We start from the raw sequence: 25,059 nt of genomic DNA, 5'->3' as shown, positions 1-25,059 counted from the left end.
GTTGAACCTTTCACAAAAGATGATTTTGATAAATTCATGGAGGGAGAATATGCTTTTGATTCTGAAACTGGGAAAAAGATTTAATCTACCAAAATCAAAGTTGAATCAAAAGAGGAATCTCTAAAATTGTTTTCCAAATATCCAACTTCACATTATTCTAAAAAACAAGTCATTCCAAAACTTGTCAAGACTGAACCAAAGACTGTCAAAAAACCAAAAATCAATAAGCTAAAAACAAGGTGTCCTACCTCTGAAAAGCATGTCAAAACCAAACAAGTTGAGACCATTCTCAAATACAACAAAGAGAAACTTCTGGAAATCAACTCAAATGTTTCTTCATCTAACTCTCAATCTAGTTCATTACCTAAAGTATCTAAATCTAGCTCAGCTTTGCTAACTAGGGATGCTTCAAATGGTGCAACTAGGTATAGGGATAGATATGGCTGGTTTTCTCATAATAAACCTAAGAAACAAGAAGTTTCCGTACCCTCAAAAGAGACTAAAAAGATAAAAGTTCATCAAAATTCTCGTTCTAATCTTCTTAGTGTCAATCCCACAGGTGGAAAGAGCTTGATTAGTGAGTCTAAATGGGTAGCTAAGTCATTAGTACCTAAGATCACTAAAGTTGAGAAAAAGAAGAAAAGGCAAAAAAGAAAAGCGGGTAGTAAGAAGAAGCTTGTTTCTTATGTTTCAAACAATTTATCTTTTAAGTCATCTTTGAAAACAAATGTTAATGATGCCAAGGCAATGCCTTGTGATGTTGTAAACAATGTTAATTCTCGCTCTTATTTATATGGTTTAAATGGTGGTAGACATGTTACTTTTGATTCGTGTGTTAATATTCGTTTGTTTGATCCAAATGTGCTTATTGATAATGTGCTTGTTAATAAGTATGTTGATTCGAAAGCATGTTTGTATGCATCTCCTAAGTTATATACCCTGCCTGTTTTAACTAACCACAAAGGACCCGTCTTCAAGTGGGAACCTAAAGTCGGTTAAATTTCTTTGATTGTAGGAAATAACCATCTGTGTTTGGATACTCGATTCCGGATGTTCAAAACACATGACTGGCAATAAAGCATTGCTCAAGAACTTTATCAAACGATTCATGGGAACTGTTCGTTTTGGTAACAACAATTTCGCTCCTATCTTAGGCTGTGGCGACATTGAACGCAATGGAATTGTCATTAAGAAAGTTCAATATGTTGTAGGATTAAGTCATAACTTGTTCAGTGTTGGACAATTTTGTGACAACAATCTTCAAGTTCTTTTTCGACAATCTCTCTGCAAGGTTCAAATTCTAGATGGAGTTGACATTTTGTGTGGCGACCGCGATGATAACCTCTTTACCGTCAATCTTGATGATAACCAACCAACCGATAATATTTGTCTTATTTTAAAGGCTACTTCAAAGAAGTCTTGGTTGTGGCATAGAAGACTTTCTCACCTAAATTTTCCTACCATCAATACTTTAGTCAATAAGCATCTTGTTGAAGGCTTGCCAGACTATAAGTATGAAGGTGAGCATGTCTGTCCTTCTTGTGCCGTTGGGAAGATAAAACGAGCTTCTCATAAACTGAAGAAATCTCCAAATTCTTTAGCACCTCTTCATTTGCTTCACATGGATCTTTGTGGACCAATGAAAGTTCAAAGCTATACTTGGGTCAAGATACATTTTGGTTATCGTTGAAGATTATTCAAGATATACTTGGGTCAAGTTTCTTGCCTTAAAAGATGAAACAACTCAAACTTTGATCGATTTCATCACTTCTACTCAAGTAAATCTTCAACTTCCAGTCCGTTACATCCGTTCGGATAACGGAACTGAGTTCAAAAATGCCGTGTTTGATGAATTTTGTAAATCTAAAGGCATTACTCACCAATTCTCTGCGGTTCGTACCCTACAACAAAATGGTGTCGTTGAAAGGAGAAATCGAACGCTTGTGGAAGCTACAAGAACCATGCTAGCTTATTCTAAGTTACTTTCTAATATGTGGGCTGAAGCTGTTGACACTGCTTGTCACACTCAGAATCGGTCCATTGTTAATCAGCGTTTTGAGAAGACTCCTTATGAGGTTGTTAACAAACAGAAACCCAACATCAACTATTTTCATATCTTTGGGTGTGTTTGTTATACTCTGAATGATCGGGAGAATCTTGGAAAGTTCAAGAAGAAAGGTGATGAAGGTTACTTTATTGGTTATTCCAAGACATCAGTTGCCTATCGAATCTACAATCGCCGAAAAAATACGATTCAAGAAACAATGAATGTTTGGTTTGATGAGATGTCGGGCATGATTTTCGAGCAAGAAAGTTTGCTACAAACAAATAATGGTCCAAGTGATTCAAGTACTTCATCAAGGACTTCTACTTTAGCATCCAAATTCAAGAAGTTTCCAGCTCCAACGAGTGATGAGTTAGACATTCTTTTTGAAGAATTCTACAATTCAAAACCGATTCATGATGAGGAACCTCAAGTCATCATTGAACCAATTCCGAACAATGATCCAGTTCCTGACAACCTTCATGAATCATCATCAAGTTCTGCTAAGCAAGTTGCTACTTCTTCAAGTAGTAGTTCTTCAGCCTCTTCTAATGATTCTTTTTCTCAATCCTCTCCTGATAATTCTTCTCCAATGAATGTTCAAGAACAACCTACCCAATTTACGCAGACTACCAATCCGATAAACACTCCAAATGTATATGTGCCTCTTGACTTCGATCATCCATCTTACGAGGAAGCTGTTCTACCAAGCTATGATTCCATCTCTCAGCAAAACTCTGGTTTTAATGATGATGATGTTGATATCAATCTTCAAGATCCTCTTCCTCATGATCGCAAATGGTCACGTATGCGAAAAGATCATCCTGTTGATAACATTATTGGAGATCCACAAGCCGGAGTAACTACTCGTACTTCAGTGAATGAGTGTCTTGTTGCACTTTCTCTTAGCAACATTGAACCCAAAACTGTTTCTGAAGCTCTTCGAGATCCAGAATGGGTCAAAGCTATGCAAGACAAACTCGCTCAGTTTGAGAGACTGAAATTATGGAGATTAGTTCCTAACCCAAGGAAAAATGAACCTATTGGCACAAAGTGGATTTTCAAGAACAGGAAGGATGAGAATGGAGTGGTTGTAAAGAACAAGGCTCGCTTAGTTGCAAAGGGTTATTCCCAACAACCTGGTGTTGATTTCGACAAAACTTTTGCCCCAGTTGCAAGAATGGAAGCCATTCGGATCTTCTTAGCTTATGCTGCATTCAGAAACTTTATTGTTTTTCAAATGGATGTGAAGACAGCTTTCTTGAATGGTGATCTCAAAGAAGAAGTTTACGTTGAACAACCAGAAGGTTTTGTTGATCCCAAAAGACCAAACCATGTGTACAGGTTAGACAAAGCACTCTACAGTCTTAAGCAAGCACCCCGAGCATGGTATGATTGATCTACTTTCTTGATTAGAGGTGGCTTTACCAAAGGCACAATTGACCCTACCCTATTCATTCGCAAACAAGGTATCAAGCTGCTCCAACTGATTTACATTTTCAAGCTGTGAAACGAATATTTCGTTATCTGAAGGGTACACCCAATTTAGGTCTCTGGTATCCAAGGGATACTGGATTCAATTTAACTACCTATTCAGATGCAGATCATGCAGGTTGTAAGCTTGATCGCAAGAGCACTTCTGGTACTTTACAATTTTTGGGTGATAAAATTGTGAGTTGGTCTTCCAAGAAACAAAATTGTGTGTCACTATCAACAGCTGAAGCTGAATATGTGGTTGCGGCTAGTTGTTGTGCTCAAGTGTTATGGATGAAGACTCAACTGACTGATTATGGTCTGAAATATGATCATATTCCCATCTATTGTGACTCTCAAAGTGCCATTGCTATTGCAGTCAACTCAGTAAACCACTCTCGATCGAAGCATATTGATGTGAGATATCATTTTCTCAAAGATCATATTGAGAAAGGTGATATTGAGCTCTACTTTGTGGGAACTGACTATTAGCTTGCAGATTTGTTCACTAAACCACTGGATGAGAAAAGATTTAACTTTCTTATCTCTAAGCTTGGCATGTTAAATCTTGAACCTTAACTTATTTTGTTCTTGATACATTCTTGAAAAACAAAATACAAAATTTGAAAAGACAAAAATCAAATAAAAGAATATTAAATTTTGAAAAATAACAAAAAGATTTTCTTAATTTTTTTTTCTTTTTCAAAATGTGCAACCCGTTTTTCATTGACCTATTTATTTCAAAATGGCTTATGCATACTTTGTGCATAATCCGTTCTTATTTGAAATTATTTATATTTCAAAGTTGGTACAAAATGTGTTATTATACATATAGATTGATATAAGATAACGCGGAATTGAACGCCTTTGTGTACTTCCAAGTAGTCTTATATGAATATGTATGTGTAATAGCTATTTTTCATTTGATTGAAATTGCAAACAATTGTCTTCAAGAGTCTTGATTTTGTTGCAAACAACTTCATATTTTTCAAATGAATTTCATGTTTCAAAAAACTCTCAATTGTTGATATGAGAAGCAAAAGATTAAACGCCTTTGTGTACTCTTGAGTTGTCTCATCTTGAACAATTGATTGAGTTAAATTTTTGCTTAAATGTTTTATTCGCATCCAACTTGTTGATGTAAGATGCAAAGGATTGAACGCCTTTGTGTACTCCCGAGTAGTCTTACTATGAACATTGTTGTTGACGCAAAACTTTGTGTTTCTTAAAATCTTGTTCACTTTTAGACTCTCAAATTTTTTTCATGTATATATTAGTTGACTTCACAAAAACCAATTTTTGCTCTACCTTTCTATGAAAAGCATTGTTGATCTACCTTTGCATAGATTAAGGGGGAGTTTTGTGATTTCAAATTTTTCAAAAAACTTCAAATGTGTTTTCAAATCATTTTTATACACACATTTGATGATTTTCAAATGATTCTCATCAATTGAAGTTCGGTGTTTAGTTTGCACTTGAGAGATTCATTCACTCCATGAACTTCAACATCACCGATAAGTTCTAACCCCAAAGTATTCAATTATTTCTTTAGATTGTAAGGATATTTTGAGTGATGATGGTCTCGTGCAAATAGGATTGAGGGAGTAAAGTTGAAAAGTGAGAGGTTATGGTGATATGTTGTGAAAAAAGAGTTAAAGGAATTGATACCCTTCCCTAAAACTCTCAAATCGCAGGGTAAAACACATTTATATCGGATGTCATTTGTTGATATCTTGATTAAGACATCATAGACCCAATGAAGCGATGCACATCCTTACCTAACCACTCAAGTGTTTCTTAACAAATGCTTGTTTCTCAACCCAATGAACAAATGCTTGTTTCTTCACATTTCTATTGACTCTTCATTTGGAAGATGTTGATATTGAATTAGGGCGACATTCTGCTTCGGTCCCCGACTTCATTTGATCACTTTGTGTCTAGAGCTATCTTGCTTGATCATTATTTTGATCCTTATTCATTTTTCTTAAGACACATTTGAGTCATATCTTTGTGATATTATTGCATATTTATGTGATATAGCCGGAACATTTGTAGTGATATCTTAATTGGTATTCCACAATGATCAAATGGAAATCCTACCAATGCTAACATATTTTCCAACATTGAACGTAGGTCTCATAATTGCATTTCTGTAATTTTTGAGTAAACGAGAAGTCTAACAGTGACCTCGGTTCTTACCTAACAAGTCTTTAAGGATAATAGATTGTGGTTATCGAACGCCTTAGGTGACACTGACCATGATTTCTATTCTTTGAAGCAATCTCGTAGTTGAAAAGCTACAAGACCGAACTATGTTAGAAAATTGCTTTGTGCATAATTCAATGATACATAGGAAATCCGAAAAATGTCATACATTTCTTTCGGTCATTTCATTAATCCTTTTGATTTTTGAACATGTTAACGGATCATCCTTATTCAGTCTTTCATTTCTTATCTCACAAACACAAAAACCACCATGCAATAGGTTTCTTTTTCGCATTTTATCAATCAATGTTTGCATAATGACATTGGTTCCCAACTTTGTCATTATGAGGGGAAGAAAAATATTATGATTGATTGAGAAAGAAAAAGATTATTTGATGGAGTAAAGGTGGAATGAAATGAAATGTAATTGTGATTGAAAAAGAAGTGAATTTTGCCGCCGAAATATGTTCTCTTGAAAGTTTTTTTTAAGGATCAGATCGAAAATAAGGATATTGTTCAAAGATGCTCCAAAATGCTTACACTCACGAATTGAGGTGGAGCATGATTAATTCAAAGTTTTGTTCAAAAGTTTACTCTCCAAAGTGTTTAAGTCAAAATGACAAAGATCAAAGCTACAAAAGTTGAAAAGATTGATTGGAAGATTCAAGACAAAGAAGTAAAACTTCGAAAGAGTCTTCATCAACACATTTCATTCAAGATCTTCAATCAAGAAACTTCAATGCATATATCAAGGGGGAGAGTTTAAGTTTTTGATACTTCATTCCAAGGAAACAAGTTTTCATTCAAGAATCGAAGATTGAAGAACCAAAGCCAAATTTATACCTTCCGCACTTCAAATGACAACTCTGATTCACGGTTCAACAGTTTTCAAAGATTCTAGACTCATTCATTTTATTCTCTGTTCAAACTGAACATTGAGAATTTCGTCATGTTTTAACTACAAGAGGTCCAAGACCAAGATTGATTCAAGTTCTCCAGAGACAATGAGAAAGCTTTGAAGACTTGTTTTATCACACCAATTGTCTTCACCATCGGGCTCATCAACTTAATTCCTACAAGACAAAATAACACGTACTTCATTCATTACAATATATCACTAAGGGGAGAATGTTAGAAATCCAAAAATAGTGATAAATTGTAATTTAAGTTAGTGGACGTAGTTGTTGTTAAGACATGGTGAAATGATTTCTAAGGATGAGGGACTAGGAGTGTCAATTAACTTAATTGTAGATTTAGACTATAAATACTCTCAACTCCATAGAAATCATAAGCCTTTTATCCATTTTACACATACAACATATACAGTTCGTCTCCTTTCTCTCTCTCTCTAGAAAATCACACACACTAAACACACCAAGAACACACACACTTGAACCGCAATTGTTGAGATCGAATCAATAGCAGAAATCGTGTTATTACATGATCTAGGTATCAAGCTGCTCCAACTGATTTACATTATCAAGCTGTGAAATGAATCTTTCATTATCTGAAGGGTACACCCAATTTAGGTCTCTGGTATCCTAGGGACACTGGATTCAATCTAGCTGCTTATTCAGATGCAGATCATGCAGGTTGTAAGCTTGATCGCAAGAGCACTTCCGGTACTTTACAATTTTTAGGTGATAAAATTGTGAGTTGGTTTTCCAAGAAACAGAATTGTGTGCCACTATCAACGGATGAAGCTGAATATGTTGCTGCGGCTAGTTGTTGTGCTCAAGTTCTATGGATGAAGACATAATAGTTGTTGTGCTCAAGTTCTGTGGATGAAGACATAACTAACTGATTTTGGTCTGAAATATGATCATATCCCTATCTATTGTGACTCTCAGTGTGCCATTGCTATTGCAGTCAACTCAGTAAACCACTCTCGATCAAAGCATATTGATGTTAGATATCATTTTTCTCAAAGATCATATTGAGAAAGGTGACATCGAGCTCTACTTTGTGGGAACTGACTATCAACTTGCAGATTTGTTCACAAAACAATTAGATGAAAAGAGGTTTAACTTTCTTATTTCCAAGCTTGACATGTTAAATCTTGAAACTTAAATTATTTTGTTCTTGACGCATTCTAGAAAAACAAAATACAAAATCTGAACAGACAAAATCAAATACAAAAATATAAATTTTGAAAATATCAAAAAGATTTTTTCTCTTTCTTTTTTATAGAGGCTTACATATACTATGTATGTAAACCGTTCTTCATTGTTTTTATGTATTTCAATGAGGCTTACATATACTCTGTATGTAACCCGTTCTTCAAAGTTTTATTTATTTTAGAGCATTGATACATTCTAAAATCCTGTTGTTATACATATAGATTGATATAAGATAACAAGGAATTGAACGCCGTTGTGTACTTCCAAGTGGTCTTATATGAATATGTATGTGTAATAGCAGTTGATTTCTTTCAAATAAAGTTTTTCGAACTCTCAATTATTGATATGAGAAGCGAAGGATCGAACGCCTTGTTGCACTCCCTAGTTGTCTCATCTTGAACAATTGATTGAGTTAAAATTTGCTTAACTGTTTTATAGCCTCCAACTTGTTGATGTAAGACGCGACGGATTGAACATCTTGATGTACTCCCTAGCAATCTTACTATGAACATTGTTGTTGAAGCAAATTTTTGTGTTTCTAAAATTTTCCAAAAATATCACAACAAAGACTTTACACATTTTGACTTCACAAAACAATTTTTGCTCAACCTTTCTATGGAAACCATCTTGATCTATTATTGCATAGATTAAGAAGGAGTTTGTGATTTCAAAACTTCCAAAACTTCAAATGTGTTTCAAACATTTTCATAACACACATTTGATGTTTTTCCAAGGATTTTCAATCAAAAGAAGTTCGGTGATTAGTTTGCACATGAGCGATTAAGTTTTTCTCAAAATTTACTCCATGAACTTTATCATCACCGATGAGTTCTAACCCCGGAGTATTCACCTCTTTCATTAGATAGTGAGGGTATTTTGAGTGATGATGTTTTCGTGAAAATAGGATGGAGGGAGTAAAGTTGAAAAGTGAGAGGTTAAGGTGATATGTTGAGAGAAAATGGTTAAAAGAAATGATACCCTTCCCTAAATTCTCAAATCGCCGGGTAAAACACGTTTCTATCGGATGTCATTTGTTGATATCTCGATATTGAAGAAGTCTTCTTGGACCCAGTGAAGCGATGCACATCTTTACCTAACCACTCAAGTGTTTCTTAACAAATACTTGTTTCATTTCTCACGGAGATTTTCACATTTCTATTGACTCTTCATTTGGAAGATGTTGATATTGAAAAAGGGCGACACTCTGCTCCAGTCCCCGAATTCATTTGATCACTTTGTGTCTAGAGCTATATTGATTGGTCATTAATTTGATCATTATTCATTCATTTAGGACACATTCGAGTCATATCTTTGTGATATTATTGCTTATCTTTGTGATATAGCCGGAACATTTGTAGTGATATCTTCATTGATATTCCACAATGATCAAATGGAAATCCTACCAATGCTAGCATCTTTTCCAACGTTGAACGTAGGTCTCATAATTACATTTATGTGATTATTTAGTTAACGAGAAGTCTAATTGTGACCTTGGATATTACCTAAAAGTCTTTAAAGATAATAGATTGTGGTTATCAAATGCTTCGGATGTACTAACCATGATTTATATTCTTTGAAGCAATCTCGTGGTTGAAAAACCGCAGACCGAACTATGTTAGAGCATTACTTTGTGCATATCTCAATGATACATAGGAATTCCGAAAAATGCTATACATTTCTATCGGTCATTTCATTAATTCTTTTGATTTTTGAACATGCTAATGGATCATTCTTATCCGGTTTCATTTCTCATCTCACAAACACAGAAAACACCAACACCATGCTATTACGTTTGTACCAACAACTTCAACCTTACATTTTAGTCACCTATAGGATTCTTTGGGTTGGGTGAATGGTTTGGGTTGATGGTTCGATGGTCGACATTTCTCCATATACACAAATTCTAACTTTGAGTCGTGTCATTTCTTTTGACATTCTATCAATCAAAATGTTTGCATAATGACATTGGTTCCCAGCTTTGTCATTATGAGGGGGAGAAAATATTATGATTGATTGAGAAAGAAATAAGAATGATTGATAAGGACAACAAGGAGAAAAGTTTGTGTTTGGATGTTTCAAAAGGTTTAAGTTTATCTTTCAAAGATGAGAAGACCAAGATTCATGATGACAAAGATTTTCACTATATTTCAGTCAATTGAGCTCATATTTTCACTACACACTAGTTGATTTCAAACATAGGAATGAGACCGAAGATGAAAGGATATTCACTCAAAATGGTACATAAGTTCAAAGATGCTCCAAAAATCTGAATACTCATAAATTGAGGTGGATCATGATTACTTCATAAGAGATTTTTTTTCAAACTTCATTCAAATGCTTACTCTCCAAAGTGTTCAAGTTGATGTGACAAAGATCAAAGTTTCAAAAAGTTGAAAGATTGGTTAGAAGACTCAAGTCAAAGAAGTAAAGCTTCAAAAGAGTCTTCATCAACATATTTCATTCAAGATCTTCAAGTCATACAGTAACACTTTTTCCAAGAAGCTCCAATGCATACATCAAGGGGGAGAGTACATATTCATGAAACTTCATTCCAAGAAGCTGAATTTCACTCAAGAATCAAAGATTGAAGAATCAAAGACAAGTTCATACCTTCCGCATCTCCAAAGACAACTCTGATTCATGATTCAACAATCCTTGAAGATTCAAGACACACACATACTCGTTATAATCTGTTCAAAAGGAACATTGAGAATCGCCTTATGATTTAACTTCAAGAAGTCCAAGACCAAGACTTGTTTCAACACACCAATTGTCTTCACCACCGGGCTCATCAAATTCATTCCTACAAGACAACATAACACGTACTTCATTCATTACACATATCACTAAGGGGGAGAATGTTAAAAATCCAAAAATAGTGATAAATTGTAATTTAGATTAGTGGACTTACTTGTTGTTAAGTCATAGTTTAATGATCACTAAGGTTAAGGGACTAGATGTGATAATTAGCATATGTATAGGTATAGACTATAAATACCCTCACACCTTAGAGATCATTAAGTTTTGAACAACATTCCTTTCATTCCTGTAACTTTTACACACACACATTAATTCCAATCATCCACTTTCTCTCTCAAAACACACACTCCCACACCAAGAAAACACACACATCAAATCCACCATTGATTCTATGAATTCAGTGAAGAAATCGTGTTATTCACATTTACTTTATTGTACTTACTTATTGCATTGTCATTTACTTATTGTCGTCATCTAAGTAATCTAACCAAGGACTTGGTATACATTCACTGTAACTGGTCGTCTCTAGTTCAGTGTTTATATTACAAAGAATTCTCACCATTGACATAGAGGTGTCTTCAGTTAGTACCATCTCTTGAGTTGGGACTTACAAAGTTGTAGAGAAGTGATTTTTTATGTCTCTATTAATGTGCTCGTACTAAAATTCTTATAAAATGTTTCTTGCTGTTTTAGTCTAGGGTATATTAGTGTTTGTAGTCTCAATAAGCATATACAAATTTATAAAAAGATTTTAAACAGATATAAAAACTATACAAGTAGCTAATATGTATATTGAAAAATATTTGATGTATTTTGTTTTCATATAATTTACTCATTGCATACTATATGGTGTTGGACCTTTTTGCAGGTTATTTAAGAAATTGTAAGTTATTTATACGATGAAGGATATTTACCTTTGTTGCAACAACGTCAACATCAACTGCTCAGGAGAGCCTTATATTTGAATAAATGTGAGAAACATATAGAAATTAACTATTTGATAAGAAAAATGTGAATGCTTAAAATGTTGGAAAACCGATAGGATCATTACATTATTGGTTAATGACTGAATGGGTTGAGAGTGTAGTTGTGTAGAGGTATTTTGTTCTGTCATGCTTACCTGAAACTTTTAGAGGTGACACTTTTTGACCCATTCACTTATTAAAGGGTTGATTGCGGTTAATGCTTAAAAGATGTGCTCGGGAGACCACATTATTTACTTTTCACCCGAAGTGTGAAGAGCTGGATATTATTAACCTTTGTTTTGCAGATGATCTCATGCTCTTCTTGCATGCCGATGTCAATTCAGCAAGGATTATCATGGAGACATTGGAGGAGTTTAAGAATGCTTCAGGTCTAGCTCCAAGTTTACCAAAAAGTACCGCTTACTTTTGTAATGTACTGAATCATGTGAAGTTGTCAATAATATAAGTTCTACCTTTTAAGGAATGTAGCTTACCGGTTATATATTTGGGGGTACCACTTGTTTCTACTCGACTTATTTATAGGGATTGTTATGAATTGGTGGAGAAGGTGCGAAACCGTGTTTCAGATTAGAAGAACAAATCTCTATCATTTGTGGGCAGACTTCAATTGGTTCAATCTGTTCTAGGTTCGATGAATGTCTATTGGAGTACGATGTTTATGTTACCTACACATGTTATTCATGAGGTGGAACAGATTATGAGGTCTTTTCTTTGACAAAAAGGTAGGTCGAAAGTTGCTTGGGAGGTTGTGTGTCTTCCTAAAAGTGAAAGAGGACTAGGGGTTCGTAGATTGTATGATTTCAACCTTGCACTAATGGCTGTTCATATATAGAACTTGCTGGCTCGTAATGAATCATTGTGGGTTAGATGGATGCATATGTTCAAGATTAAGGGTAGAAATTTTTGGGAAATTCTTTGTCGGGGTAACTTGTTTTGGAATTGGAGGAAAATGTTGCAAATTAGGCCCCGTAATCATTTTTGGTACCGTATTGGGAATGGTCACTCTGTTTCCGCCTGGTTTGATAACTGGTGTGAAAAAAGTCCTATTTCAAACTCATTATCTGCTCGTGTTATCTCTAATGCAAGTTTTCTTCTGTCAGCTTCGGTCTCGGATCATATTCGTGACAATATGTGGAGCTGGCCTTTGGAGTGGAGTAATATACTACCACCTATTGAAGTTCCCGCTTTGCAACCTGATCAACCCGATTCATTATTCTGGAAGGATAAGTCTGGTTCTCTACAACCGTTCTCGGTCTCACAGGTTTGGGAAGCTGTTTGTCCTCATGATATGGTTGTTAATTGGTATCATGTAGTTTGGTTTAAACAATGCATTCCAAAGCATGCATTTCATTTATGGTTAGTGGTGAAAAAGAAACTCAAAACTCAGGATATGTTGTGACCATGGGATGTGAATGGTCCCGTTTCGTGCGCTTTATGTGGTATGCAACCAGATTCGCATAGTCATTATGTTCCTTGTTTAGTTGAAAGTAAAGAAGATAAATCGATTTGGAAGGATAGAAATAGGCGATCTACTGATTTTTCTGTGGAAAATTGTTGGGAAGCTATCCGCCATAGGAGTATGGCAGTCCCATGGTTTCATGTTGTTTGGTTTCCTTATTGCATTCCGAGGCATGCTTTTCATTTGTGGCTTGGTGTTCGGCGTAAGCTTAAGACACAAGATTTGATGAAATCATGGGATATCAGTTTGGATGAACCACTTCTATGTTCATTATGCATCCGGCAAAATGACTCTCATAACCACTTATTTTTTGAATGTTCCTATTCATCGCAGGTTTGAAGAGAAGTTGTGGATTCAAGGGTATTCAACAGATTCATGTTGATTGGGAGTCTATTATTTCAGCTATTATTCCACAGTCCAAGAAGAGGACAATTGATATTATTGTCATCAAATTGCTACTTGTGGCCACTTCTTATTTTATTTGGTAGGAAAGGAATGCAAGATTGCACAAACATGAGACAAGACCGGCTCAGAAAGTCACTGAAGTCATTCTTTCTATTGTTCGATTGAAGCTTATTTCACTAAAGTTTAAGAAGAATGGAAGAGTTTTGAAGTGCTTGGAAACTTGGAAAACACCAATTGGGGTGTCGAATTTTGCATAACTGATTTTAGTTGGTTTTTGATTAGTTTTTCTAGTCGCTAGCTTATATTGTTAGTACATTTTGTTTATGCCTGCTTAGGTGGGCTTTGATTTTATGTGTTGATAGGATATGCACAGTTGTGCGTTGTCTTGTAAACTGTCGCATTAACACTCAGTTAATGTGCCTGAGCTTATTTTCATGATATATATAAATCTAACAAGGGGTGATGACCGTTTTACCGAAAAAAATTTTGTTCTTTGTCTTCCAAAACTTTGGTTATGTTTGAAATCTTTTTACTCAATTCTCTTCCATCTTTCATAGTTGCTTCACTTTCATCCATATAGTATTTTTAAATTTTCTTGGGAATAGAGATTACCTCATCATCGTCCTCTATAGAACCTTCATCATCATCATCTAGCCCCCTTTAGACTTCTTTATTTTTGTCATGAAGTACACATTTGCTACAAGATCATTGGTTTCTTCATTAGAAAGATGTAGCCATTTGTCACCCTCTGTAAGTGAGCAATTCCACTTTCTTCTTGTCTTGCAAGCATAAGCTTGTATCTGTAGTATTCTGAGTTCTTCTGACGAGATTTCTTACAATCAATAGCAAAATGACCTGGAGTCCCACATATGTAACACTTCTTATCCTCATTCTTCTTATCCATGACCTTCTTCTGATTGTCAAACTTCTTTTCACCACCAACAAACTCATTTGTTGTCTCAAACTTAGCAGCATTTGCACTCTTTGCATAGAAAGAAACTGATGAAGTCCTAAGTTGATTGTTGGTTGATTTCTTTTTGAAAAATTTCTTCTTCAAAGCCTTTGTGAAATAAGCTAATTCCTGACGAGCGTCCATTTTGTGATAAAAACCCCTATCGAAAGGCTTCATTTCAATGCTTAAATGAGTTTTTGCTATGTACAGATTGCGATGAAGGGTCATGTTTTAGAAGATCGCTTTGCTGAAAATCTGAAAAATTTTCAGAAACTTAGGTGAAATCTGGAATATTTTCTGACTTTGATTTGTTCTTTTCTGATAGTTAGAAATTATTTTGTCCCAACGAAGACTATCTTCGTTTGGATAACTTCGTTCGTGGAGTTTAGCCCGACCCATAGATAGCCCATTTTTATTTCACTATATAAAAGGGTTTTTTTTCGTTTCTTTTTCACAAAAACGAAAATTACTCTTATTTTCAAGCAAAACCCTAAAACCCAAACTCTTTTCTTTTCTCTCTATCTACTTCGTTTTCTTGATTTGTTTTGCAAACTGTGATCTAAGTAAGTGTTTGATCTTATTTTCATCCACGAAAATGATCTAGGTTTTCTATGTATCTTCGATTTGATTCGTTTTGATTATATATATATATATATTCTTGAAATCATTAACTGGTTTATCCAAACGAAGTTAGACTTGTGCAAACGAACTTAGACATTAGTTCAAACGAATTTAGATTTGTGAACATGAACTTAGCTTTTAGTTCGAACGAAGTTAAATTGGGTAGAAACGAAGTTAACTTTCAATTATGCCTTACGAACTTATAATTTAGTTGATAAGGAACGAACTTAGCAAGGCTTAACAAACTTAGTTTCTTAGCAATGCTTACGAACTTAGTTTCTGTCCAAACGAACTTAGATTTCGTTTATAAGTTACGAACTTAGAATATAAGTTATAACTTACGAACTTGCATGTCCAGTTTAGACCTTACGAATTTAGACTTCGTTAGGTGAAAATTTCAGATTAGTTCTTACGAATTTAGGATTTATCTTCGTTCGTTATAGCTTTGTGCAGTTTTACTTTACGAAATTATTGATTAGGTCTTTCAAGTCTGCAATTCATTTACCGTGCTTATATATATTTGTTTTGATATTGTGATTTGTTTTGCAGAAATGGCTCTCGCTCCTCGTCAGTTTGTGAAGAAACATAATCTTGCACTGAATCTTGATCCAGATCAGCATAATAGCGAACATTTTCATGAAATGTTTGAGTACATTGCTCGCTCGAGATTATTTTTTGCTTTTTGTGAGTCGCCTAGACTTTTTAGGCAGTATATCGATTCTTTTTGGTCAACTGCTCATGAAGTTATGGTTGAAGGACATAGTTTTATCCGTGCTACTGTTGGAGAAATCACATTTGATTTCAACGCGGCATCGCTTCGTACTATTTTGCATTTAGGTGCAGAACCAGAGGTAGAAGAAGAGGAAGACGTAGAGATGACTTATGAGTTTGAACTCTTCTTCGATGTTTTCAGAGAATGGGATTTGTCGGCCAGGTCAAACTTCCTTTTGATAAGAGTGGTTTCTAGGGAAGATGGAGATATCTGGCGTATGCATTGGTCGTGTGTTTGAGCAATCGCAAGGCTGGTTTTGATCAACTGTCTGCTCAGATTGCGTTGCAGATGGTTGCATTAGTATATAATCGACTTTATCCTTTCTCAAGATACTTTTATCAGGAGTTTATTGATCAGATTAATGCCAGGGGGAGGAAGCGATTTCTTTTAGATCCTCGGTTTGTTATGGCCATAGTTAGACACTTCTGTCCTACCTTAGTGTATGACCAAGGTCCTCGCTACGTTCTTCATGCTTGGCCTTCACGTCTTTTTGCTGATCTTGAAGCAAATACACGTAATGTGGCTGGTCTTCATGATCCACCACTTTTTGGTCACTTGATTAATCCAAACTATCGATCTCGTCTTGAGAATGATATGTTTGTGGATGATATTGATGAAGATTCTGATTTTGGTGACTCAGAAAGTTTTGAGAATGTTTCTGATGATGGTGATGATGACGGTGAAGCTGATAGTTCTGACGGTTCTACTGCTACAAATGAGACAGACATAGATGAATCTGCTGCTGCTGAACGTCGAACTAAGTAGATTCATGATATCTCTATTGCTTCTGAAAGCGATCATTCGCATCAGTCGTTTGATCAAGAAGGTGTTGCTTTCCATAGAAAGCGTAGAAGTAAGGCTTGTCATGCTGTTCCAGCTGTTTCAGATTCAGCTAACTCCATTCCTGATGCTGCTCAGATTGATCCTGATGTTGTTGCTCAGCATGATTCTGAACTGCGTGGAATTTTTGAAGATATGGAAGATCCGGTGAACAGAGCCAGCTCGGTTAGTCCGGTGAAACGGAAAGGGGGTGTTGAACTTCAGTATACCAGAAATAAGCGTCGATGTGTTGTTGAAGCTACTTCTGTAGAGATTCCTGATCCTCCAGACCAACTGCTGCTGTTATTCCTGTTGTTTCACAAGCACAAGTCTTACGTCCTCTGGTGGCTCCTTCCTTATCTTACAGACTTCCTTCAGATTCTTCGCTTGTTCATCGTGTTGATCTTCTGGAGACTCGGATTCGTACTTTGGAGTCTGATCTCACTGATACCCGAGCCGCCTTCACATTTTTGATCAACTGGGTCAAGAATAAAGGGGGAGAAGTTCCTGAAGAGGTCTGTAGATTGTCAGCGGTTCAACCAAGACGTCAGAATGACGATGATGATGCTGATAATGCTGGTGATAGGAATGATTCTCGCCCAGTTGAAGACAAAGGAAAGTGTGCAGAGACTGAGGGGGAGACAGGAGGTGATACTTCTCATGCTGGTCCTTTTGGTGTTTGGTGCTGGTACTTCTGGTGCTCCTCGTGATTCAGGTTTCTGATTTTGATTATGATAAATATTTTTAGATAGAATGTATATTCGATTGTATGTAATAAGTTATGATATTTTGTCTAATATAAATGTAATCTATCTTATTTCAATACAATTACATTTCATCTTTATTATAATTATCATGATTATTCTTTCTATTCTGGTGTTCATTTGTGTAAATTTTAATAGATGATCCAGATTATACAGATTTATTCTTTGATGGTGATGAGCTTGAGGAAGGTGAATTTGTTCCTGAACCAAATCTAAACATATTCAAGAAGCCTTATGGGTTTGATGAAGTATGGGACTCAATTCCTGAAGATCCATCAATTGAAGAAAGTTGGGAGTTGGATCTGAACAGATCAGATGTTCGGGAAAGAATGCTTCAAGTTCCATTCAGTAGCCAAACTAAAGTTTTACACCTTGTTGTGTATGCTAAGAATGGTGATGTATTGATTTCTTCTGATTATGAGATTAACGTGACAAGACCATTCAGTCCAAATGATTTTCCAGTTCCTCTCAGAGATGATGATTCATTACATATGGTTGATAGACATGTTCCCGAGAGAAGAGTTAATGAATGGATAGTACATAGGGAAACTTGGAAACCAAATTTGTATTGGACTCATATCTCAGACAAAGATGCTGCAAAGTATAAGACAATCATCTGGAGTTGGTTTTATGATGATGAACTGAAGCTGTTTGTTCTTAAAAGACCAGAAGGTTGTCAGTACTTAGCTTGGTGTGAGAGACATTTCAGGAGTTTATGTGAAGAAGACTTACATGAACTTGGAAATAATTGGATTATCAATCCAAGTGATGATGGTTTAGCTGATATTGTTGGTAAGAATCTTCGAAATGATTTCTGGTTGAGAAAGAACATGAAAGATTCAGATAAACCATAGTTTAAGATTGAACCAGATCGAAGAAAAGAGTGGTCAAGCCAGATAAAACAGTTGAGTATGTTCAACATGATGTTAAGTGTATGATCAAAGTCCCTGCCAAGAAATGGGCACAAGATGTCTTGGACAAGATGGATAATTGGGAAATTGATCGAAATTCTGGTGAAGCAAAGATGTATGCAGACTCAAAGAAGAAGATTTTGTTGAGAAGAGTATATGATCCGATGCAGTTGGTGAACTTCTCAAGAAATGATCTAAGGAAGTTATACGATACAGAGTGTTCGTTCTTGCCATTTTGGAAGCATGAAGGAAGTCGATATCGTAAGATACTTCAACTCTGCTTACATGAAGATATCCATGCGAATAGCAAAAGATTGTTGTTTGATGCATGATCAGATTTTGAAGACTGAAGAAATCGAAGGTGCTGCTGTCAAGGGGGAGTTTGTTGATGCATGTTGATGTGACAACAGCAACTTAGATTTGATCTGTCTTTTAGATTAAGACATTATGTTATTTTATGTCGTATCTATATATATGTAATTAATAGATTATGGACTTTATGTTTTGGTAATGATCGATTACATGTTTTGGTCTTATATATATGTTATGTTTGATGTTTGTTGTGTGTTATACAAGTACAAACATAATATGTGTTAGGATTCCTTAAGATGAAACACTTAGGAATATAACCAAGTATTACATCTAACGAAGATAAGGAATATCTTCGTCGTTAGAGGCAAACGAAGATAAACTTCGTTTGGTACAAACGAAGATTAACTTCGTTACATGGGCTGGGCTGCTAAGTTCGTAAGAACAAAGCCCAGCAAGCCCAGTTTCGATCTGAAACATATATATACGAATGAATACCCTAAAATGAGGATCACATTCAACATACACATACACCAGACCACTAAGTTCGTTCTATAGCTTATAGAAACGAATATAGCATCATACGGCTGATTATTTACTTGATAATTAGCGATATACACGATTACTAATCAAACTAGTTATCTCGTGAGGATTCCGCACTCACGACATAACAATAGACGATCTCGAGAGCGATCTGTAGCTGTCGAGGGACTCACAATTCTTCAGCCATATGAAATTAAAGAATAAACAAGAAAAATATGAAGATTTTTGCTTTGAAACAACAAAAAACCGTCTAGTAATCAGCAAAATTACAGATGGCGCCAATGTTTGAGCATTGAATGTTAGGGTCAATCACAAAAGAGATTTTACCGTGTTATCCATTTAATCTCCTTAATTATAGCGTGCAAACCTACTAAGTTCTTCACGAACCTAAGGTGATAGAAGGATAACCTAGAGTGAGAAAGCTCTTGGTTTCTCTCTCTAGAAGGATGTATGTGCTTGTAATTGATTGAAAGAATGAATGATTCTCTTGAATTGAATGTTGAATCAAATACTTAGTACTAATGATTGGGGTATTTATAAGCATCCAGTTAGGTCACCATCGTATTCTGGGCTTATCATAAATGGGCCCTGGCGTCTGAATCCCAAAATGTCAATATGAGGAATAGAACATTCAAGAATAATGATAATATACTTTTATACCCGGTCCATATCCTTGTTGATCAATCCTTGCACCCTTGCCAAGAGAATGAAAAGAAGTTATGCCATAGACTTTATTCCTAAAACAAGGTTCCAAGGGCAAGGGAGTTCCCAACTAGCAAGGGAAATAATACTTCCCAAGGGCAAGGGAATGAAGCATAAGGCAAGGGAAGGAAGGAAGTAAGGAAGTTCCCAAGGAACTCTCGGCTGGCCTCACCTGGAGGTATACTCCCGATTCTCTCTCTTCCCCAAGGAGCTCTCCCTAAGCTTGAGGATTCTCTCTCCTCCCCAAGGAGCTCTCCCTAAGCTTAAGCTAGGCTTGAGGATTCTCTCTCCTCTCCAAGGAGCTCTCCCTAAGCTTGAGCTAGGTTTGAGGATTCTCTCTCCTCCCCAATGAGTTCTCCCTGAGGATTCTCTCTCCTCCCTAAGGAGCTCTCCCTAGGCTTGAGGATTCTCTCTCCTCCCCAAGGAGCTCTCCCTAGGCTTGAGGATTATCCCCAAGGGCAAGGGAATTAATAAGGATAAGAGACAATAATTGCCAGGGAGTTCACATGGGTGTTTACTATACCCTTCATGTGGGATTGGCTTGGAGATAGCTAGAATGTGGCTGGCAATCGGCTGGCATTCAGCTCGGGGTATCGGCTGGCATTCAGCTTGGCAATATCTTTAGATCCGCTAGAACTTCCCAAGCACATATGATCTTTAATTCCAACCGTCTCTTTCGTGTCTTTCCCAACCTTACATCCATTTTCTCTTATTTCCATCCACACTACCTCTTCCTTAGGGTAATATTTATTCCTCACCCCATCAATAAGTGCTTAGATTCTAATCTTAATTGTGAAAATCTATTGTTTGTTATCAGTTAAATTTGTTTAACTATCTTCGGAATTCAATTATTTATTATTGAGGTGAATGTATAAATTGCGTAGATCTCATGAGTTCGCTGATGTGGTTGCAGTTTTATTTATCTTATCTAGATGTGTGTCAACCGACAAGATAAAAGATCTCCAAAGTGTATAAAAATCGAGTCTATCCAGTCCGGAATGGAGAACCCCCAAGCTTATAAAGAAAGTAGAGTACACTTACACATCAACAACTCAGCTCAATTCAAACGGAGACGAAGATAATGACGGAAAGATTGTTTGAGTGTGTTCAATCTTGTATCATTTAGTTGTTGTTGTATTTGAATTTATCCTACAACATTGTGTGTGTCCAATGGCTGTTATTGTCAAACACTTAGAGAATCATACAATATACTTCATTATTTAGTAACATAGTGGGTCTTAATGTAGTATTTTATGTATGATGGTTTGAATAGTGACAACTATCAACAAATTTCTTTATCGAGAAAAATACGGATAATTCTGATATCAAAAAGTGGTTTATATTTGTTTTATCGTGTTCTCTAAAGAATTCTTTTCATTAATCATATTGGGTTCGATAAAACTCTTTGTGAGTTTTAAAAGTGTTAATCGAGTTTGTGAAAGTTGACTTTGTGTAAGTCAAGGTTCGTTGAATCGAAAAATAGGCAAGATTTAATACGCAAAGTATACCAAGTGGACTCATATGTGTGTTGTGGCAAAACAGGCTAAAAATGTATATTGTAGTCAAGTGGGTTCTTTTTGCGTGTTTTATCATAGATCGAATTTGCGTGTTTATGCCAAGTGGGATCAATTTGCGCGTTTCATCTATTAGGCCTATTTGCGTGTTCTGCCAAGTGGGCCGAATATGAGTGTTCTAGTGGCTATTAGGGTTTGCGCGTTCTTGTGGGTATAAAAGGCTAATATCTCGCATTTAATTTTATCATTTAAAGATGTTTCTTGTTCTTACGTGTTAAGAGAAATCTTTCGAAATGTTTCGATTCTTACGTGTTTTTGAAACAAGAAACATTTCTCTTAACACTTATTGAACGAAGGTATATGATTAACAACATTTCAAGATCCAGATTTTGTGTTAAATGACCAAATATTTACGGTTTTATTTTCGGTAATAAAGTCTTCAAATGGAACTGTAAATACGTTATGGATGGAGAAATGGAACCTAAAAATTGTTAAATCGGATATATACGATGTTAATCGTATCTTTTTAGGAGTTTTTGGTGTTCAAATCCACTGGTTAAGGTTTTGATCGGGAAGAACCGCATATGCGTGTTCTTGTAAAACCCAGATCTTCAAGCCTTCCCAGATTTTGCGTGTTGTGATGACGTCATCACAAGAAACACTCACTTGACTAGTCAACGCCCTTTGCGAGTTCTTTTGCCAAAAACATCCATTTCGGCATTTGTCACCAATTGCGTGTTTTAGGGCAAATGCGTATTTCATGACTTAGAAAATTTTTTCTAAGTTGAAAAATTTTATTAAGTAAAATATGAAACACCACCCGCATTGACTTGTCAAACCTGACACCATATGTGTGTATTGTCACCATATGTGTGTGTGTGTATAAGGAAATTGTCGATTCTAGGACTTATAAAAATTTTCAAAACGGGAAAATTTTTAACTGGTCAAATTAGAAGGGACATGTGCCTTATATTGTTGTTTATTAAAACTTTTAATTTGTTCTAAAAGATTTTTGAGACAACTGGTTTCACTTCTTGGAAACTAGTTAAAGTTCTAATTTCGACGTGTTGTTTGATAAAATATATAATATTTTGGAGAAATATGTAAACAAATGGTTTCTATTTCACGAAGAATATAATAGTTTTATCATTCAACTTATATGTCATACTTAAAGTTAACAACAATTTCGGAGCCAATGAGACTAAGAGTTTCAAGAACTTAGAAAGTGATTAAGGACTTTAATACATGACATTGCATGTCGATAGTTAAGGTTGATAACATTCTCAGAGCCGATGAAACTAAGAGTTCCAGGGGCTTAGAAAATGTTCAAAAACCTTAAGGATTGACATTGATTGTCGATAGTCCCCCAAGTTGCCAACCAGTGCCGCTCAGACATCACCAGCGCCGCTCCGGAGCCCGTCGACCAGTTTCGCACGAAACATTGCTTTCGGAAGGAAATGTCGAGGTCCAGTTCAATGCCAAATGCAAAATCAAAGAGGGGAACGACTCGGACAGAAGTGAAGTGTGAGTCCCTCGATAGCTACAGATCGCTCTCGAGATCGTCTATTGTTATGTCGTGAGTGCGGAATCTTCACGAGATAACTAGTTTGATTAGTTAACGTGTATATCGCTAATTATCAAGTAAATAATAAGCCGTATGATACTATATTCGTTTCTATAAGCTATAGAACAAACTTAGTGGTCTGGAGTACGTGTATGTCGAATGTGATACCTCATTTTAGGGTATTCATTCGTATATATATGTTTCAGATCGAACTGGGCTTGTTGGGCTTTGTTCTTACGAACTTAGCTGCCTAGCCCATGTAACGAAGTTAATCTTCGTTTGTACCAAACGAAGTTTATCTTCGTTTTCCTCTAATGAAGATATACCTTATCTTCGTTAGATGTAAGACTTAGTTATATTCCTAAGTGTTTCATCTTAAGGAATCTTAAGACATATTATGTTTGTACTTGTATAACACACAACAAACATCATACATAACACATATATATAACACCAAAACGTGTAATCGATCATTACCAAAACATAAAGTCCATAATCAATCAATTACATATATAGATACGACATAAAATAACATAATGTCTTAATCTAAACGACATATCAAATCTAAGTTGCTGTTGTCACATCAACGTGCATCAACAAACTCCCCCTTGACAGCAACACCTTCGATTTCTTCAGTCTTCAAAATCTGATCATGCATCAGACAACAATCTTTTGCTATTCGTATGAATATCTTCATGTAAGCAAAGTTGAAGTATCTTACGATATCGACTTTCTTCATGCTTCCAAAATGGCAAGAACGAACACTCTGTATCGTATAACTTTCTTAGATCATTTCTTGAGAAGTTCACCAGCGGCATCGGATCATATACTCTTCTCAACAAAATCTTCTTCTTTGAGTCTGCATACATCTTGGCTTCACCAGAATTTCGATCAATTTCCCAATTATCCATCTTGTCCAAGACATCTTGTGCCCATTTCTTGGCAGGGACTTTGATCATACACTTAATATCATGTTGAACATACTCAACTGTTTTATCTGGCTTGACCACTCTTTTCTTCGATCTTGGCTCAATCTTAAACTGTGGTTTATCGGAATCTTTCATGTTCTTTCTCAACCAGAAATCATTTCTGAGATTCTTACCAACAACATCAGCTAAGCCATCATCGCTTGGATTGATAATCCAGTTATTTCCAAGCTCATGTAAATCTTCTTCACACAAACTCCTGAAATGTCTCTCACACCACGCTAAATACTGACAACCTTCTAGTCTTTTAAGAACAAACAGCTTCAGTTCATCATCATAAAACCAACTCCAGATGATTGTCTTGTATTTTGCAGCATCTTTGTGTGAGATATGAGTCCAATACATATTTGGTTTCCACGTTTCCCTATGTACTATCCATTCATTAACTCTTTTCTCGGGAACATATCGATCAACCATATGTAATGAATCATCATCTCTGAGAGGAACTGGATAATCATTTGGATTGAATGGTCTTGTCACATTAATCTCATAATCAGATGGAACAAATTCACCTTCCTCGAGTTCATCACCATCAAAGAATAAATTTACTGGATCAATTATACCAAAATATTTAAATTTACACAAAATGAACACCAGAATAGAAAGAATAATCATGATAATTATAATAAAGATGAAATGTACTTGTATTGAAATAAGATAGATTACATTTTCATTACACAAAATGTCATAACTTATTACACACAATCAATTATACATTCTATCTAAAAATCTTTATCATAATCAAAATTAGTAACCTGAATCACGAGGAGCACCAGAAGGACTAGCACCAGTACCAGAAGCACCAACAGCAGAAGTATCACCTCCTATCTCCCCCTCGATCTCTGCACCCTTTCCTTTATCTGCAACTGGGCGAGAAACATTCCTATCACCAGCATTATCAGCATCATCATCGTCATTCTGACGTCTTGGTTGAACCGCTGACAATCTGCAGACCTCTTCAGGAACTTCTCCCCCTTGATTCTTGACCCAGTTGATCAAAAAAGTTAAAGCGACTCGAGTATCAGTGAGATCAGACTCCAAAGTGCGAACTCTAGTCTCCAGAAAATCAACACGACGACCAAGCGAAGAATCGGAAGGAAGTCTGTACGATAAGGAAGGAGCCACCAGAGGATGTAAAACTGGTGCTTGT

General features: G+C 35.8%; 1 protein-coding gene across 1 annotated transcript; it reads left to right on the top strand.

Annotated features, from left to right (window-relative positions):
- Positions 1 to 12,537: 12,537 nt before the first annotated feature.
- On the top strand, positions 12,538 to 13,535 carry LOC122583273. The gene is made up of 4 exons (XM_043755695.1): positions 12,538 to 12,849; positions 12,902 to 12,944; positions 13,040 to 13,291; positions 13,381 to 13,535. The coding sequence occupies exons 1-4, from the start codon at positions 12,538 to 12,540 to the stop codon at positions 13,533 to 13,535; spliced, it is 762 nt and encodes a 253-aa protein (XP_043611630.1).
- The last annotated feature ends 11,524 nt before the right edge of the window (positions 13,536 to 25,059 follow it).

Source organism: Erigeron canadensis, chromosome 9 (genome assembly GCF_010389155.1).
Source record: "Erigeron canadensis isolate Cc75 chromosome 9, C_canadensis_v1, whole genome shotgun sequence".
Taxonomy (NCBI): domain Eukaryota; kingdom Viridiplantae; phylum Streptophyta; class Magnoliopsida; order Asterales; family Asteraceae; genus Erigeron; species Erigeron canadensis.
This window is presented reverse-complemented; position numbering and strand designations above follow the sequence as displayed.

What these genes read in the sequence shown, in the direction of transcription:
- LOC122583273 (XM_043755695.1), top strand. Translation starts at nt 12,538, where the DNA reads ATGTTGCAAATTAGGCCCCGTAATCATTTTTGGTACCGTATTGGGAAT. An exon ending in AAGCATGCATTTCATTTATG is followed by an intron (nt 12,945 to 13,039) that starts GTTAGTGGTGAA and finishes GTATGCAACCAG; the next exon opens with ATTCGCATAGTCATTATGTT. An exon ending in GATGAAATCATGGGATATCA is followed by an intron (nt 13,292 to 13,380) that starts GTTTGGATGAAC and finishes TATTCATCGCAG; the next exon opens with GTTTGAAGAGAAGTTGTGGA.